At 46.6% G+C, this 19,395-nt stretch overlaps 1 protein-coding gene across 1 annotated transcript in view; it reads right to left on the reverse strand.

Moving 5' to 3' along the window:
* The window catches only part of LOC144121848 (uncharacterized), a 31,544-nt gene extending 13,418 nt beyond the window's left edge, over positions 1-18,126 (reverse strand). Inside the window, exon 1 of the mRNA XM_077655264.1 lies at positions 17,470-18,126. Coding sequence (XP_077511390.1) covers positions 17,470-17,487 — 18 coding nt within the window. The 5' untranslated portion in view covers positions 17,488-18,126. The remainder of the gene's footprint in view (positions 1-17,469) is intronic.
* Positions 18,127-19,395: the final 1,269 nt, after the last annotated feature.

A 19,395-nucleotide genomic window follows, 5' to 3' on the forward strand; every position in this document is an offset into this window, starting at 1 on the left:
ACAACGTATTTTTCGGATTGTGTTGCTGAAAACGAGCATAAAATTTACGGCTCGAACACGAAGCAAATGACACTGAACGTAGCGCAAATTATTGTAGCCGTTTCAGTGTTTCTTTTTTTCTATTTTGCAGCTTGTCAGAATGCTAGACATGTTCTCTTCATTTATCCTTACTTTCTTTTCCGGTCGCCTCTTCAGAAGAAACAAATGCGTAGCAAAAGTGGCAGCTAATCTTCCTGTAGAGATGCTCTGAGGGTGGCTCACAAAGCCAAACTTGGCACCCACTCAGGCATAATTGTTGCCGTGAGAGGCCCACGGAAGTCATTTGGCGCGCCATACCAGTCCAGCCCCAAATCAGGGCGCGCTGCACACAAATCTCCGAATTGCGCGTGGGCGAACCATTACTGTGATGCAGTCGTTATTTCCCTCCTTTCCTATCCCACAGCTCAGCCTCTGCCAAGGCTGACATTTCAAACCTCCTGCGCGATGGAACAGTCTTCTCTGCAGAATACACCGAGTGTACCAAGCTGTGGTAGAGGCTGTTGCATCATATAATCGGCGATTGGCATTTCGTACTGAAAAAAAAAATTGAGGTCCTTCTTTCGCCTAGCAGGCCTCTAGAAAGGAAAAGGGGGAAACTGCCTCAACTCCTGAGCATCCATTGCAGTCTGCCTTTTGAAGTTCGGCCAAATATTCCGGAGCAAAGCTGCGCTTCCGTTTTCAATGAAGAGAAGTGTTTCAAAGGAAACATGGAAAACTGCCGAGGAATTAATTTCATAACAACGGAATTGCGCAAAAGTACGATTCAGAAGTCAATGGCCTAGAAGGCCGGTCACAAAAGTGCGATTCAGAAGTCAATGGCCTAGAAGGCCGGTCACAAGGAGGCCATTTGACAGCGAAGCCATAGAGCCCGATGCTGCTGCCCATAAAGTTATGAGCCTGAGAAGCGTCAGTAAAAATATGGCAAGTTTTATTGAAGCAATACCAGGAAATACATTAGAGGAGTGCCCTTGAGTGGGCGTTGATGAATGCAGTATACGTCCGGTTTGCAACGCGGCTCTGTATTAGGGCAGGCAAAGGTAACGCGGCACAACGACCGGCAAATCATCAGGGTTAAAAGACACTAAGCCACTACTTATCGTTTAAAGTTGGGGACCTAGCTGTTTTGTGGATTGGCGTCAACGCCCGGCACTTGTTTATCTTCACGCTCTGTTATTCTTTAACATCGACAAGACCGCTCAGATACCTGTTACTACTACGAAGCATTCCTAGCTAAACAACGTTGTCACGTAGTTTTCAACTTGTGAGTGGCAAGTACTGCTACATTACAACAGCTTAGCACGGAGGACAGGGAAAATCGGAAATACATGGGTGACCCTTCAACCCTCCTATGGACGTAGCCGGTCGATGATGGAGTGATGAGCACGAGGATGCATACACTTTTGCGGAAAATCACCAAGAAATAAAGACATAAACCAACCGAACAACAGCAGCACGAACCGTCAGTTCACAGAGTGACACCTAGAACTGCAGGCTGCCATTGGCAGCACGTTTCAACGGCTTCTTTCACAGCTGTTACTCAGAGCACATTGTCTATATATACTGATAGACAAGCCTCCCCGCTTCACCTTACGAACCAGGTGTACGACGCCTGAAACAATAGGAGCTGTCCAGCGAAAGGCACGCGCCGCACAACCTCATTGTTGTCAGTCTACACCGAGCTTGACTACGACGCTGCAAAAACGGCACCACGCCTCGCAAGCCGAACAGACGGAGGTCCGCGAACATATCAGCCTCGTATTTACCACTTTCTTGGCACCCAGTCTCACGGCCCCTTACACGTATGAAATGGCAGGCGAGGGGAGGCGCTTGGAGCTACGTGTCGACACGGAGAATGGAAAAGCAATCAGAGCGGTAGCGGCTCTGCTCATGACTCCCTCGTAATAGCTCTGCTTTTTTTTTCTCTCCGCGACACCGTTGTGCCGAAATGAAGTTTACTTTCGATAGGCGCGCTTTCCGAACTGTGAAGGCATTTCCTCGGTTGTGAGCAGCCTCTCTGCTGGAGCTATTTCCCCGCGCTCTTCTTTTTTGGCTTCCATCCTCCTCTCCCTCGGCGCCGCGCTTTCGATGCGGCTTGGCCCCGCGGCGAACAATGCGCACTCAGCCGACGGTGACAAGGACGTGGGCTGCCCTGGCTGTGTTTGTGCGCCCTGTCCTCGATTTTATAACGCGGTTCTTTTGAAGCGGGCCACTGACCGCATTTTCTCCACCGACGAACGCTGCGTCGCCTTAATCGGACGCGGCGGCTGCGCACGTACGCGATGAAGGTGGTGAGGAGGAGCAGAGGGCGCGAGGTGATGGCGTGGAGAACACGAGCGCTTTCTTCTTCACGTCTTCACGCATTGATAAGGCAGAGAGCCTCGGTAGTGCACAAGCCAGTAACGTACATTGTCTACCAGGAGCACGTGTCGACGCTCGGAACGCAGTATTCTCTTTTAGAGAAGACACGGTCAGTGACCTGCAATTGATGACCGAAACATTTGGCACGGACAAGCGATGTCCCCGTGGAAGAGTTTCATTGAGCCGTTCTGCGTGACCTCTGTACGAAGAATTCATTAAAATAGCGATGCAGCGCGAAGTACAAAACTTGAACTTGTCCCAAGACCGAAGACTTGGGCCGTGAAATTGTAATTTTTTTTAGAGGCTCCGATCTCTCCTTAACAATTTTCATCGCACCCGAGTGAAAAACGCACGCAAGCATGCCCATGCACTGATAGTATGGGCGTTAGTCACTCGCTGTTCTGGCTGCTACTTTCAACATGCGCGGTAAAAATTCTTCCGATGCAGGCGAAAGATAGCCCTCCGGAGTTTGTATCGCTGTTGTTACCACAATGTGAATGAGTTCGACATCTGTCACCAAGTATCCCGCCAGAACAAGAACGTTCGATAGCACGTGACAAATTACCGGTTCTGGAAGTATGACGGCGAATTCTATTTCTGATGCACACAATGTTAAATGTTGACAAAGACATCAAGCAGACATGACGCCAACATTCAGGAAGATGTCCAGAATACACTTTGCCCTACGGCGATTTTTTAATGTGTGTGACTTCGTGCGTTCGCACGTAGGCAAATTGTCCTGGAAGGTTAGATCTATTACCTTGCGCATGATACTAAGAACAGCGTAGGAAGCTGTGTGAAGGATTATGATACGGGCAGTGTCGAAACAAGCGTTCAGCCAAAACAGGATTCACAAATCGGTAAAAGGTGTCAGAGGTCGCTGCCTGCTTTTCGCGCGCAGAAACAGCTTTAAACTGTCGCTGTGGCAAAGCAGGAGCAATATAATATTCAGTATATATGCGATTAATGCACCTAATTAACTCTGAAGCAGCTACTTAAATAAAAATAGCCAGCCGTGTACAAACGAGCACTGCTGACAGCTTACAGCGATCGTAAAAATAGTGGCAGTGCTAGCTAGGCTTACCGGCTTATAGTGAATGAGTCAGTGAAATATGTTGCAGATTTTGTGCAGCTGTATAGCCCTGCATTCTGCCGTAGAACCACGGGAAAGATGCGCATTCGGCCGCCCTTGTCATGACCTTCTCCCCCAAGTCTAGGCGCCCTCTATGTTCTCCCCGTGGCAGTCACCTTCCGGTTACGCATTCCTCCGCTTTCGATGTATCCTCGCAAGCCACCCGCCGCTTCCCACCCTTTCTTTTGTCCTCTCCACACACTTCCCTGTCCCTCCTCACCGCTGAAGGGGGAGAGGGGATGTCCCTCTCCTCCATCTGACATCTGCCCAGCGTACCTGGTGGCTTTAATTACCTACCACGGTTGGCAATCGATTGAAATCGATTGAATTCTGGTAAATTAAAAAAAAGAATATCTGAAAGGTTGCATTAGTTTGTTTTTTATCTGCGTTTCCCTCTCTTCATTCATTAGGCACCACTTTAATAAGAACCTTGGTTGATTATACTGAATAAAACGAAGCACTTGCACAGCCTTAATCAAACACGCAAACGTGATGCTCTATTTTGAACACCTCTGTTGCCTAAGTAGGTCAGATTGCCGAAGTTTGCGCGAAGGCGACGGTAGACCATTTGTACGCCAGTCCTGCATTCTTCTAGCTGCAAATGGACTAGAAATCCGAACCTATTTCTTATAGCAAAGCAGGCACACTATAAAAGGTGACTGCGAACAAAATACTCCAGCAAACATCATGAATGCCGCACGCGTTGTCCAAAACCGCCCCACCCAGACAGCCTTCAACAGGCATGGCCAAAGCAACCTTGGCAGCCACATTCTGAGAGGTCTTGTATATCAACGGGAGGCGTAATTACAGTACGTGAAGATATGCAGCCAATCAATGACAGTAGCCTGAGCTGCGGCAGTTACACTTTGTGAACATGACGAGCAAATGCGCATTTTATAAAGACACGTGGCAAGATGTCATCGTTCGTCGTTAAAGTGCAGTTTTAGCGGCTTCATTGCATCATGGCTTTTTGTTATCTTCCTATCTAGCTCTGCTTATCATCATCGACCATGAATTTCAACGAATTGGCGGATGAAAGATGTTGACTTCAGATTAGTGCATTTAATTAGTTGAAATAAACATTTAATGACGCCAAACACGACCTGAACTTGTTTTGAGCAAAGGAATTATGATTACGTATGTACTGAATTCTTCAGCTTTGCACAACGTTCCATGAAAACCAGCACAAAGTAATTAGTTAGATGTGATTAATGGCTACTTATCGAAAATGAATGCAATCATCCAATAAGAACTACACACTAAGAAACCTGGTGTTATCACAACCATGGGTCAACACATAAATATTGCCTACTATTGAAAAATTGCCAGTACTCTTCTCGAAACAAATGCCCACAACTTAAGCACTTTCATCGTCTTCGCGTCCTCGTCCCTGTGGTATCGTGTTCGGAACTTCAAATTGTACGTAATGCCAGAACAACAGCTCAGTTCACACTTCACGGAAAATATTCGGATAACATGGTGCTCTCGCTAACTTTCTGCGGGTGTTGTCGTATTGTCTGGATGAAGCTTACGGGCTTAAGCGAATTAAAACAGGGCCCGGAAATTATGGCGAAGCGTTTCTTGCGATTTCTCTCGTAGTGTCCCAATTACTTTCGGCAAAGGCTTCACGGTTGCGAACAACTGAACCTCACATGAACTACCAGATATCAAAATCTGGCTCACCCCCGTTTTTTGGGCTGCATGAAATAACTAAGGTCGAAGTAGACGTCTGGGTAAAAGCAGCCTCATCAGCACGATTATACTTGGAGTTTTGGCCAAGACGAAGAGGTGTTATTCGCTCAGTAAGTATTTTTGTGCCTGCTGGTAGCTAAAACGATGCTGCAAAAAAACTTCATACCAGTAAGGAATATTCTACATTTCTACTCGTGGTTAGTATGAATTTTTTCTGGCAACATCGTCGCAGCCACGAAGCAGAGGAGCCGCGCAAAGTCATCGTCTCGTGGTGACCGCCGCCGAGTGTCAAGGGATTCCGGCCAACGGTTAGGGGAATGAATGGGAGTTCAGGTTATAGCCTTCTCCCCCTTCATTTTTTTACGGGCGCCAATTTAATTCATTTCTCTGTCTCTCTCATACTAATCACCTAGCTTTTTTTTTAGAGAAAAGGCAGAATGAGTGTCATGCGACACGAAAAATTACTCTGCAGATTTGGTACTTGTGAATCTTGCTTCCTGGCAGCCCACTGGTGATGCTTTACTTTGTTGAATTTTCAGGCGAAGGTAGCCTTTAAATACACGCCCGCTTGAACATAAAACGATGCAGTGCTCAAAACATAGAAGCTAAATGTTGACCAAAATGAAATTTAAGTGTTTTCTAGTGTCTATCGATGTTGCTGCTAAATCAGTTTCATTCTGGACGGTGTTCCGCGCGCAAGCGCATAAAATTGCAAAGCACTGCGATCTGAAATCCGGCTCCAGGTGTTTGGAAGCAGCAACTTAATCGGTGGGGAGTATGAAAAATCGATAGCTTGCCCGAACCATGCAGGTTAATAGGAAGAGCAATTAAAGGACCCTTACCTAAGAAAAGATAAAACACCACAAAACGTTCTCGCTGCACGAGGCATGAAGCATAGCTGCTAGAGCATAGCGCTCTAATCAAATGAGCCTGACGCGCTGTTCCGCGAAGGCCGCAACCCTTATTTTCTTGCTAAGATAGCGCATCGGGAACGGAAGCGAGTGCGTCGGTCTAACGTCAATCGCTTTCAGAGCGGGTCCCGGAGTCAAGATCGTTCCTGCTTATTAGGCAGGTTGCTATGTGGCTTGCCTTAGCGCCCTGCCCCCACCCGAGGGAAGGCATAATTTGCATCTAGTACGGCTGCATTTGTCTTCGGTTTGACGCTGATTGGCGGATTTAGTATCGCACACCAACGCGGTACTACCTAATGCATATTTTGGTTCCATTTTTTTGCCGCACAGACGGTTTTCCAACACCCATGGAAAATGTTGCGTTCCGTAAAACAAAAACGCGCATACAGAATGTAAAACAAAACAGAGAGGGCCAATGTCCTCAAACACATCGGTACGTGTTGCGAAAACGAAAGCACTTTCTTCGTAGCCTTCGGAAGTTTTTGTTTGTTTGTTACATTTAAATGCTTATGCTCATTTGTTCCTTAAGGAGGTCTGTCTCGGATGGCGGCCAGCTCAGCCTCCGCGACGGGCGCGAGTTATCTAGGTGCGGTTCTAATTGGGAAGCCAACTGCATTCCAGCCTCTAAACCGGTCTCCGGTAACGTTATCGCACAACAGTGTCTTTGGCAGCCTTGAGGAGCAGAACTCATGCGCTGAATGCGCTACGCACGCCGGAGGGAAAGGCCGCTTCAGAGCATTCGTCCTGGACACAGTAATTGGTATGCGATTGCCTGCGGGTCGCAGAACCCGAATAGCAATGCACAGTAAGAGTGGTTGATGAAAGACGTTTCGAGTATCCACACGTTTCCTTTTACGCTACTTCAGGTTTACTTGTATAAGGATAAATTGAATTTTTTATCCTTTTGTGTAAATTATGGGCGAGCTGATGGGTAGACGGGCCCTATCAGTGGCTTCATTGCATTATTCGCAATAAAGAATAGCTCCAAAAATGGTCTCATAAACACTGCGCGCAAATAAAAATATTTTTATTAAAGTAAAGTTGCACAATAATAAGAAAACATGAAAAACATAATAGGGAAGAATTCAGCCGCAAATAATAGCTGGGTTTGTACGTAGTTGCTTACTTAGAGGGTATCTGGACCGGCTTTTGAGAATTCCAGAATCCTCAAGTGCTCGAATGTATGAAGCATTTAGTTAATGCACGTTGTTTTCTTGAGGTGGCATTATAAATAGTGATGTAATCATAGCTTGAAATCGGAAAGATGCTGAGAAGCTCCGTGATAACGTCACGGACGTTTCAAAAATTCGACCCCTTGAATCTCGTCAAATTATAAAACCTCTTTAGTGGCCCTTTAACATTGAAGCAGCCAAAATTAGCAGACCGTCGTGCACTGCCGGTGTTGTGCTTGAAAACACACGGTCAGGGTCGTGTGAAAGTGGTGCGTCAACAATGACCCGACACGCGTCCTTTCTGCTCATATATGTTGCTCAGCATAAAGCTTCTATCTGAAGCAATGATTTTCGGCAAGCGAAAGTGAATATGAGCGCACCATGAGCTCTATTCGCCCACTCCCATGGGCGGCATTTTCACCATGAGCTCTAGGATGAATTCAAGAAACATCGCGATGCCAAACCATAAAAATACATGAACGAAGTCGAAATAATCCAGAAGAAGGGAATTTATTAAGGTGAAACGATGCTTAAAACGATGAATGTCACTGACTGAAACAAAAATAAAGAGTAGAAAATGCGAAGGTGCAAGCTTTAGGCTGTGAATAGGAGAAATGGAAACGCGAGCAAAAAATACGGTGAAACATAGTTACCATAGCCTTCTGAGCAAAATAGATTTATTCAGGGGACAAAACGGGCAAACGCTGAGTTGTTCGCACTGTGCTTTTTCTAGTACATTTAGTTATTTTCAAAAGCAAGAGATAAAACTGAAAGTGAGAAGATGGAAATTTTTCGCTGGTATTTTGCAAATTTCTCGCCAGTGTATGTCCTGAACTACCTGCTCTTTTTGCTTTAATTTACGAAGACTGGCAATTGCCCCCTCCACTCTATTGCATTTCTCCGTCTAATAAAGGATTCTTTCGCTGACAGGAAGGCCTAAAGCTTACGGAACTTCTGCGCACTTCAGTATGGAAAACAAGACACGATTTCTATGAAGGTTCTGGAAACCGGCGGATATCACTAATCGTTCTAGAAGCGTTAGTCATGGGGAATAAGGTAGAGCACATTATCTGGCGGTGGGTTTTCACCCGCTCGTTCGTTGATAAGCTTTCGTAAAAAAAAAAACAGGATACGCTGCCGGGGAGTACCCTGATTACAGAGTGAAGTCTATCTGCAGGAGATTCTCCGCAGGGGAAAATCTCTTTAAACTGCACCCGTTTTCCTGATCTCGAACGGTGCTTACATTCAACGGTATTGTGCTTAGCGATATTTAGTTTAGACATATTTTCTTCCTGCTATGCTTCCTGTATGATCTTTTGCTGATACCGTCGGGAAAGCCCGCGGTAAAAGAAAACTCACTTTCATCTCCCAGAACATGGCCAACCTTCCTCGTTTATGTTGTGTTCTTGCGGTGTTCGGGCCATTATTTCCTTTCCTCCTAAATCATTTCCAAAAAATTTGGAGCTTTATATATTACTTTATATTTTCTTCAAACGACTAAAATCCTATTAACTTTGTCGCTGCAAATAATTGTGCTTTTAAGTTACGTGTCAGAAAATATTGCGGTGCTGGGTACGATGGGCCCGATGTTCTTCAATTAAATAAAACAGCGTGGTGACACATTTAAGTTCTGAGTGCAGAGTGTAATGACTGATTCAACCCATTAGTTTTCCGTTCTATCACTTTCCAGTTTATAAAGCGCTAAATTTGCGCTGAGCGCGAAGTTGATAAGAAGGCTGGGAAAAATCTCAGCTTCTTGAACAAAGCTGTCAATCTGCTTTGAACAAGCCGGCAGTGCCACCTGTCCACCGCTACACCATGGCGAAGGCGTTTTCGGGGCCTGATGCATGTGCGTAATGTGCATAAACATTGCGTTTAATGTTTGCTGCAAAAAATAGGAAAGAGCCTGTTACAACGAAATGCTTGTTTCGTGCGGATGAAATTGTATTTTAAATTCAAGCAAAACTTTCCCGCTGTTGCTGACATCGCTGCCGTAAGCGTGGGTTTTGTTCAACTGTTTTCCAATTTATCTGCGATCTTTTGTTGTGACCGAGTGCAGAGTATTCATTGCAGATAAGGCCGCAGTCTCGTCCAGCCGGTTGCTGCGGCGGGCAGGGCGCCACAGAAAACACGCTCAGCTTAAACCTTACACTCTTGCCACCAAAGGAAGGAAGTTGCATTGCGGAAATAATGAACATACACGCGCTTTTAATTCGTTAATTCGCTGCCTTACGGCGAGTCACGAAATGGGAAAATTGGGCACGACAGGACGCGTCTGCATTTCACCCACTCTTGTCAAATTAGTGCCAGGCAACAGGTTCCGACACCATTCACCAGTAATGAGATTCCCCTACAGAGAAGCAGGGAGAGAAATTGTTTGGCGGGAGTCCTCATCAAAGAGCACTGACGCATGGCTCAATGAAACAGTTCGTTAGCCGATTTCGGTCACGTACAATGTGATAACACTTCAGTGGCGCGATTTCACAGCAATATTTGAGTGGAAAAACGGCGCTACAGAACAGGGATGTAGAGGGACAAACACCACAGCGGGTCTTCATCCCTTTCTTATAGCGCTGTTTGTCCACTTAAACTTTCTTTAGATACTTCGCATGGAAATAGCGCGCATGCGCGCGAGCTTTTATTGTTCAATCACATCCATTATATTTAGTCTATTCAGGTCACCTCCTACAACTTTAATTCGAGTTTGAAGATTTGTGAAGCTTGTGGCTCTTCAGCTGCCGTACAGAGGTTCAAAGCACGGACGTTTTCTCTTAAGCCTGTCGCCCTGCGAGCGGCGCGGCGGTACTATGGCTCACGCTCACTGTCACTGCTGTTAGAGCCACACGTGCCAAAGGATTAGGCGAGCGTCGATCTGCTTGCCTTAATACCGAGTAATTAGCGCACTTGTTTTGGAAACAGCAACATCCTTTTTTTTTGCAGCGGCATCAACGGCCGTCATCTATATGCCACCTGTATAACGGCATAGATGACATCAATTAAAGGCGCTGCAGTGGCATAATTCAAAATTATATAACCTCTCGGAAGTGTATTCATATCAACGCTATTAAAACGACAGTTGCTTTCAGTTCAAAGCAACGTTAACCCTTGTTGGTACTGTTCCCATATTGTGCCCAACAAAAGCACTGCCTAAGAAACTGAGAAAAAAGTCAAACATCTTTCTCCAGTTGCGCGAAAAGGAAAACATCCAGTCCCCGCATCGAGCTTTAGCTTGCAATGCAGGTCTCGCGTATCGGTAGCTGCGTAACCGGACTCTCCACACGTTCTCGAGGGAACCAGTGCGGCTGGATTTGTATGCTGCGCGTGGATTGCGCGATGGGCTGACTGCTAACACTGTTGGCTTTCCCCCTAGAGAGACCGCCCCTACTGCTCTTCATTGACCCGCACCGATACATACACGTGGGCGTTTACACGTCATCAGCAAGGCATGAGTGAGCTACTGCAAGGCTGAATGCGTTCCGCAGCGCCCATCTCAGTCTGAATCAGGCAGCAATTTCAGGAATTCAGGAATCTTGTCCTGGCACTGTGCTGTAATAGTGAGCGCAATGCCAAGGGCTTTTCCTTGTCATCTTCAAGGTGGTGCCACGCATTTTCTACTCGAAAAGCCTGCTGGGAGAGCGTGACGGTGAGATCAACGCCCGTATTACAAGAATGCTCCGCGAGACAGGTTCAGCTGTAAAAAAAAAAAATATCGTGGCATTTTTTCGAAGACCAGTTACTTATGTACGTTGTCTACGCTAATGTACAGTCATGGTCATTTACCGTGTTACGTCGGCTATTTATTTAATTATTTATTTACTTTAAAAAAATATATTTCTGGGTGAGACGCTTGCAGGCTTAACAAACGTTACTACGGCAGACCTTCAAGGCATGAAATGTCGTTTATGTACCGATGAACTTTAAAGGGCTTTAACGGCTGTACTCTGCAGTTTTTAGCCGCTTTAACCAATATCGAAAGCATTCATTGTCTATTTAAAGCTCACAATACCCACAAATCGCTCGTCGTCGAAGGCAAAGTAATTGTCTACTGTAACGACACGGAGTGTTCATTCAACCGCTTTTCGGCTGTCTCTTGCTGCAGCTAGTTATTTTTTTACTGAATGCGATGACCTCATAGTTTATCATCCACCGGGTGTTTTATGTGGCCGAGTCGGGAGAAAGAAATATAGCCGCTACGGTAATGAGAAGTTTCTGAGCCCTGTGTACTTCAAAAAAATTATTCTGGAGGGCCTTTTAACGGCTGCATAATACTAGTGTTTCACCTATGATGTTCGGAAATTTTTAAAAAGAGGTTTTTGAGTTGGAAGAGCGCTTATTTCGGTATAGCATTGTCAGTGATGTAGCGATCAGAATAAAGCTAAAAAGTGCTAACAGCTGGCCGATGAACTAATAATAAATTGTTGACTTTCTAACTATTACTGTTAGCTTCTTTATTTTTAATAGCCGTGTAGCCCACGTAAGTAATGCCCATGTCAGTTTTTGAAATTACGAAAATGCAGTTACCCTCTGCGCTGTAGGTCAACAATTTTTCCTACATCGCGCAAAAATACATGCGCTTTAAAAAGCTTGGAGGCAAAGCAATTCCCCCCCCCCCCCCCCCCCTGAGAAACGTAACTCGTCGAAATAGCCAAAATATGTTGGGCCAAAACGCCGAGAGTAACTGCGTTTTCTAAATCCTAACATCTGATGTGTATATTAATTATGGTGGGCTATACGCCTCTCAATAAATAAGGAGACCAAAAGTAATGGTTAAAAAGTTTAATATTCAAAACTCGTTCAGCAGCGTACTAGTTAGCAAGTCCTCACTGTATTCTGATGCGCTACACCACTGGCAATGCTATGTCGAGCAATGCGCTCTCTTATCTAACGAAGCTAATTTTCGAAAGTTGCAGAGCATTTTAGGTGAAACACCCGGTATATATATATAAAGAGTGCCCTTGGCGGCACTCAAACAAAAGTTAGGAAGGGCCACCAAAATTAATAAGGTTTGCCAAAGCATGCTTTCTTGCGCGTAACTGAAAACCAAAGAGGTTTAATGGCTCTAGGATTACGTATAGGCAGATAGAGCCTAATACACCTGTTAAATATTTTCACCGATGTTTAAAAAGTGCTGCGAGTTAGCTACACAACACAAAACAAGCCAGAACAGCTGCCCGCAACTATATGATTACGGCTTAGTGGTTCAGAATGAAATGGCGCAAGATGATAAATTATTTAGAAAATCTGGTCACAAACTACAACGTTATACCAGGCCATTATGCCGTCTTATTGACAGAGTATGAAATTTTGAATAATCTGTGGCGTTTAAAAATGGTTATGAATTCTACACCTTACTTGCGAAAGCTTTTCGTTATTCGTGAGGAGTATTCTACGCAACGAGTCAATTTTTTCTGAATTTCTTCCAGAATTCTGTATAAAATATGAAATTATTTCTTTTTGTTGAAGAGCTTTTGGGTGAACATGCAAATCAATGCGCATGTACAGCTTATTCGGGCAAAAATTTTGAAAATTGGAAAATTGTGAGAGACAGTTATAGAAATATTGAAGGTAATAATCCATTATTCTGATATGTAGCAAAATGTTTCTTTTAAAGTGCTTCCATCGATTGCGTCGAACAGTTAAGACTGCCATAGAAAACCAATAGGGAACGTTTTCGACGATAGCAAAAACGTGAATGGAAAATAAAATGCAAGACTGCCGTCGGGTGATCTGTGGGCATATTGATTGTTATAGCGAACTCTAACATTATATGAAAAAATTGTCTTCATAATCGGTTTCCCGCTCAAAAATGCTTATGTCCAGAATTGCTGGGTACGAGCAGCAGTGAGCGATTTTCGCATGGCTTGACGTACCTACATTGCGAGCGAAATTAAACGCGAACGGTAAATCAAGATTACCTTAGCTCAGACAGGAATAAATACTGGCGCAGCTTATTTTCAGTTCACAGGCACGTTTTCCTGTGTTTGGCAGGGCTAATCAACTCTGCGTGTATTTCCTCGGCAGCAGCTGCTTCTTTTTAAGTTTGCGCTTTACCTCTCCGGTTTGCTTTTAAACTAACCTTCGTGGTTGGCATCGCGTTTTAAACTACACGAACCGCTGCACGCAATCAGGTTCAAGGGCTACGAACTTTAGTATGAAAAAAGCATTTTTTGCAGGCCCGGGCAACGCAATCGTTTCCTTTACAGTGCTCGGCACAGTGGCTGGCTGCAAGGAAGTGAGGGGCCATGACCTCTCTCGACGCTCTCCAGTGCCTAAAACTAGTCTCTACCCACACTGGGTCACCACGGACCTGCCGCCGTATCGATGTGGACCGCCTGTGCTAACCACGCCGGAGGCATACAGACGTGCGTGGCCCGGTTTACCGAACACGAAGCAGAATGGTGCCACACGAACATTTGGGGATTACCAGCAAAAGGCTACAGAGAAAGAGAGCTCGTTTATCGCACGTTCCTAAAACCTGCAGCCTGATGCTATGCACACCATAGTGGGAGCACAAGAGAGTTGCACAACCCTGTTTTTCAGCAGTGCACCGTCGTCTTGGCGGACGCTTTTTATCGCGCTACGTGGAATGCAGCCCAATTGCTGTACGAAGCACGTTCGGGAAGCTATGGCAGTAAGCCGCTCAGTCTGTTGGCGCTGGATATGCCTTTGCCTCTTTTCTCTTATTTACTGTCTAGCACAGACGGAGGTATGCGCTGCGTTGTGGCAGTGGCTACAAGATTTACCTCTCTCGAATAAAAAGCTAAATTGTACATGGCACCTTGAGCATTCATGCCAGGGGCCATCTCGCGCACTTGTAGGCAAAGACCAGCGGGGCCAAGTCGTAAAAAGTTTATAGCCAAATTTGGAGAATAAATTTTATGCGGCGCTACCATACTTTCGAATACCCAGCTGGTATATCCACTTTCTTTATTTCATTTTTTTTATTTCACTCCAGCCAAAGGAAGCCAACTTGCGGCCTGTCCTGGGCCCTATACATAGAGAACGGCCGCTGGCGGGACTCAATTTCCTGGCTGTCGACGTCCGCAACCAAGCAAGCGTAACCACTCCTATACGTCTGAGTGCGCTTTACTGCCTCCAGAGCCAACGATGTGGCCTGTAGAACGCAAGATCGAGGCGAGACTCCGCACCTGACACATATGGACACGCAGCGGTCTCTTTCTAAAGACTGTTGCTCCCGGTCGCCACCGGGTCACCTCAAGGCCACTGAGACACAGGGGCGTTTTCTGCCCGCGGAAATGGCGGTGATCAATTTTCCAAAGCGCCCTGCCGTTTGTCCACCGTGAACACGCTCGCTTTTACTAAGTACGGTGTCTACCGTGGCACTGCGGAGCTCTCTAACGGACTCGAGCTGCCCTCCTCCAACATTCAGCAACTACTTCGTTTTTGAGTCTGCCTTTTCAACGACCTTTCTTGCTTTGCTTTTTCGTATGGATCGTCAATACTCTCTACACACGTGTTTTACTGTCTGCTGGGGTACTTTGTTTGCTTATATGGTCCGCCGTCTTTGCCTTTACGAGGTGAGAACGATGTAGTGCGGGAAAAATTTCGTATACACGGTAGTCATTGGAGTCAAACACAGATGCAAGGCAAATTTCACAGATTGAATGTTCATTGAGGTTTATTCGACTTGGACCTCTTCGAGCAAAGAGCTTGAACACACGTACGTGTGTAAATTAAATCTATGGTGTGAGCAACTCCGTATATTTGTACCAATTTGCGAATCCAAAGAATTTCAAAAAAATATGCACAAAATCAGTGCCTGCTCTTTGTTCTCATGCTTTTTTTTTACAGAAATTTCAACCCTGCATTACGCACTGAAGAAGGTAAACCATGCAGCTACTTAATTGTTTTGAAAAAACTCAACATCCCGTCTAAAACAACAACTAGCAAAAGAATTTTAAGTTCGGTAATCGCTCAACCTGGGGCGTATAGTTGTAAGTGAGCACACCCAGAAGAAATAGAAATCGATGAGTCACCGTCCTGGGCAACTGAACGCAAACCAGGAACCCCTTGCACTTCAGCGACACAGTCCGTCAGGAGACAAAACAAGAAAAAATCTTGCTGCTTTTTTTTTTTTGTGCCCTCCACGCAAGGTAAACAACCAAGCTAGGGAAATGAAAAAGATGCGAAGTGATAATGGCATCGTGTTACCGAAATAATGGATAAAGTTAATGCAACAATGGCAGTAAATCTGACAGAAGAATAAAAATAAGGATTATTAAAGATCGAATTAAAAGTTAAAAGAGATGGAAAAGTAGGATTTACAAGCTATATTTCTAATCTACGTAGCTCATTTTTTTTTCTACGTTTTTCAGCGATCTTTTTAGGGTGCTATTTCCGGACATGTAGCGTCAAGGAAGAAAAACGCCGATTTTGCGTGCTTCATATAATCACGAGGATTCGATAGAGACGTCGAAAATTTTCGTCTGACTGCCAGGATCGAGAAATTGCAGTGTTAAACTTCTTTTAGACTTTCAAGAGGGATAACCTAGTTCCAGACAGTGAGAATGCCGAGTTTGGGTTAGCGTTAAGAAGGAAGTCTTACAAGAAAATCGAGCATTAGATGCATATAAACAGGAATAACGCATTTGAAACACGGTACTAAAATTAAACCCATCTAAAGCAGAAATTTTTGTACCCCACACTACACGAACCACACTTTCACTTACACCCCGCCGTAAGAGCACATATGAGCATGCCACAAAATAAAATCCGAGTGTGCGCACGTATGCACTCGTGCGATATGTAAGCGGTTCCTGATCTTTGGTTGCCACTAACTGTAAACACTAGAAAAGCTCAAGAAATCGCTCCGGTTGTCTATGCACTATGTCTCCACATTAGGTGCTGCATTAACACTAATCCGATTATAAAATGCGCCGAAAGCCGTGCATTCAACTCGCCCAATCGGCAATTTTGATTTAAGATGGGTATCAATGTAGGCTTGAAGATACGGTCAGTAAAGACGGTTTGCTCCCATGAGTTATGTTTTCGAGAAAATGTTTCTTATTATTCCCATCACAAGCTTGGTTGAAATGAAACGTAACATGGAGTAAAGAGTTGGTAAAAAATCTGTGTCCCTTGTAACAGTGACGCAAACAATTCCGTATCATATGGGTACACTAACGACAAGAGGAGTTAAGAAATACACGATCATGCACTAAAAGGTGGCAACAGTATTTCCGAATTCAGCTCACTACAACCGTCCAGACACCTTTGTTAGAAATTTACTTCCAGAAGGTTTTAAATTTTCAGTGGCGTGTCTCATGGCTTTGATCCAAATCATGATACCTCTACTGTTACAAATGATGATAATGATGGTTTTTTTGGCGCAAGGGCAGACTATTACAACTTACATTTAACAACGGGAACATGTTCCAACTACTAGGCCACTGCCTTTCCAGCTGGCAGTGGTGCGGGTGACATAGCAGCACGTAACGCTGCTGCCTAAGTCCACTGTCGAAACCTGCTGGCAGGCATGACAAGGGCAGTGGTGTATAGAAGAAAGCGCACGTTTCGCTACTCAATTAGGAATGCCGACGCTTTGCTTGCTTATTCAAGACCAAGGTTATACACTCTTTCCATTACTCTCTTGGTGTCACGTAGCGATGAAGAATTGCGCGACGCAAAGTTAGTAACAACGACACACAATACATAGACGCAGGTTGGCAGGAGATTAGCCTGGAACTTGAAATAGCGCTTTCTTTTTTTGTGTGTGTGTCGTGACGAAGTAGACATCAAGACGGCATCCGCATGAGCATAGCTTTAAATGATCGTTCAAACTCCTAATACACAGGACAAGTGTGTATCCTGTCGGCTGTATACTGTACTTGTGAAAAATTTTATATGTTAATGTCTCGAAACTAAAATGCCTGCTTTAGTCAATGTGGTCGCGATCCGGGTGGATGTAATCTAACTCTACTATCGTCAGAAACCAAAAGTAAATTGGGAAAATATCGCGCAAATATTTGTTTGCTTTGTGCGATACATGCATAACTTAGAATTATTGCAGCAATTATATGATATTAAAACTTTTATCTGACAATCTCTAAAAAACATCCTCATGATCGAAGAAATGCGTCGTCGCAAAGGTGCAGCAAGGCACTAGTTTCAAGTGGAACCGCATCAGATACAAGCACCGCCTTACCGCACACAAGACGATCATTGCGAGTCAGCTGCGGTCAGCGCCGGCTGGCATCAACCTCGCCTCGGCGCGACGTCGTCGTCACCACAGATTTCCACGGACTTCGGTGCTTGAGGACGTGTAAGCCGGGCACTCCTTGGCGCATCTTGCCGCGTGAGGCGTCCACTGCCTTCCACCGCAAACGCCCGGTTCTCCGGGCAAGTCGCGGGGGTGCGCGCAGTACGACGACTCCTCGACGCCGGCGCGGTTCACAGCGGCTGGGACGACCACCGAAACCACACCGCCAAGAGACCACCACCACGACGCACGCGCGCACAAATGATACGGAGCGGGTAGCGGCGGCGGACCACCTCTTCTCGCTAACGGCGGGAAATAACGGCCGAGCCGCAACGGAACGGTCCGAACGGTCCGGCGCCAATTACCGGTACTGGAGCCCTCGAGGCTGCCGAAGCTAGGACGTTCCGGGGAAAGCACGTCTTCTGCGGCATGCGAGGCACGCTCGCGGGGCCTTCTCGCCCAGCCGCCTTCTTCTCACTCGGTCGCTCTCTTCTCCACTGGATTCCGTCGCACGCGTCTTCTGGCCGTAGAGGCCGAGCGGCACAAAACAACAGGGCACTCTTACCCCTTCACGATCCTCTCTGTGGTGCACGCGCAACTCTTGAGAGTTGGCGCACGCACGCACGGCGGCGCGACAAGAGAGGGTAAGGGGAACAAAAAGAGAAAAGGAAATTGCTGGAAAAATAGAACCAGTTCTCCTGGCGCCGCACACTCTCCCCTACCCTTACTTATTTTTTTCCGCTTCGGGAGGAGAGCGAGGAGGACGGCAGCGACGATCGGCACAGTGGGCTCTCCTACGGAGAGCGAACGTTACCGGCGGGCGCAGCGCGATGTGGGGCAGCGATAGATTCCACCAGCGTGCCACCTCCGAGAGGGTCCGATCTGTCCCGCCGCCACCGCCGCTAGCGGACCTGCTCCCGGGCAAGCGCGAGCGCGCTGTCCACCGCTCTCGCCACGGCCTTCTCTCTTCCTCTCGCGCCTCTACAACCGCCCCGCGTTTCTTCGGCGTCGCTGAATAGCGGAGAAATTTGCTCGTGCTCAACCGCATGTCCAGTCTGCAAGAAGAACGCGGCTTGCCTGTCCCGCCGCTGCCCTCTTCCGTTAGACTCCGTCGCTTTCGTCCTACTGTCAGCCCCGCCGGTCACCGTCGCGCGCACTTTGCTTATTGTCCAGCGGGCAGTCCTGTCGAGGACAGGGGAGTCGTGCGTTGCGCTCTGCCGCTCTGGAACATCTTCCTCTCCCCGCATCTCCCTAGCACCGAGCGGTTTCTCCTTTTCCCCTCCACTTTGTGTACGTCTGCGTGCGTGCACGTCTTCTCAGACCTGGCACGTTTTGCGTGCTTGCCCGCGATCGCTGCCGCCTCTCGCTCTGGGGCGTTCGTCGTCGGCGTTGCCGCGAAAATGCCGGCGATGTCCTCTCCCCTTCCGCTTGTCTCTCGTGCGTCGGTGTATGTCACCCGGGCGTCGGTCATGCAGCGAAGAACGCTGTGGTGAGCGAATTCCGGTTCCCAGAGACAGCACGGAGAGCTCCCCGCGCGCTTGGTGGACAAGCGCTGTTTGATCCTGTCCATCACGGCGTACCGCGAGCGAGACAGTGTCGCCGGAGGGGCATCGGCGTCAGACGTATGAGCCGCCTCGCACGCTGCGCTCCCCGCATGAGCGGACGTCCATGTGTCATATGTTCTCAATCGCAGTCGAGGCTCGTAAGGTGCAAAAATAACAAATAAAGCACATTTTTCAACATTGTGTCAGACGTGCGGACGGTTCTCGGTTACCAACCTGTCGTGTAAGTGGTCTAAACGCATTAGTTTCTATGCGGACCACAGTTTCAGGGACTAGCCAAGCAGGAAATAGGGGCTTGTAAGGCCTGCCT

The sequence above is a fragment of the Amblyomma americanum genome, chromosome 2, assembly GCF_052857255.1.
Source record: "Amblyomma americanum isolate KBUSLIRL-KWMA chromosome 2, ASM5285725v1, whole genome shotgun sequence".
Lineage (NCBI taxonomy): Eukaryota > Metazoa > Arthropoda > Arachnida > Ixodida > Ixodidae > Amblyomma > Amblyomma americanum.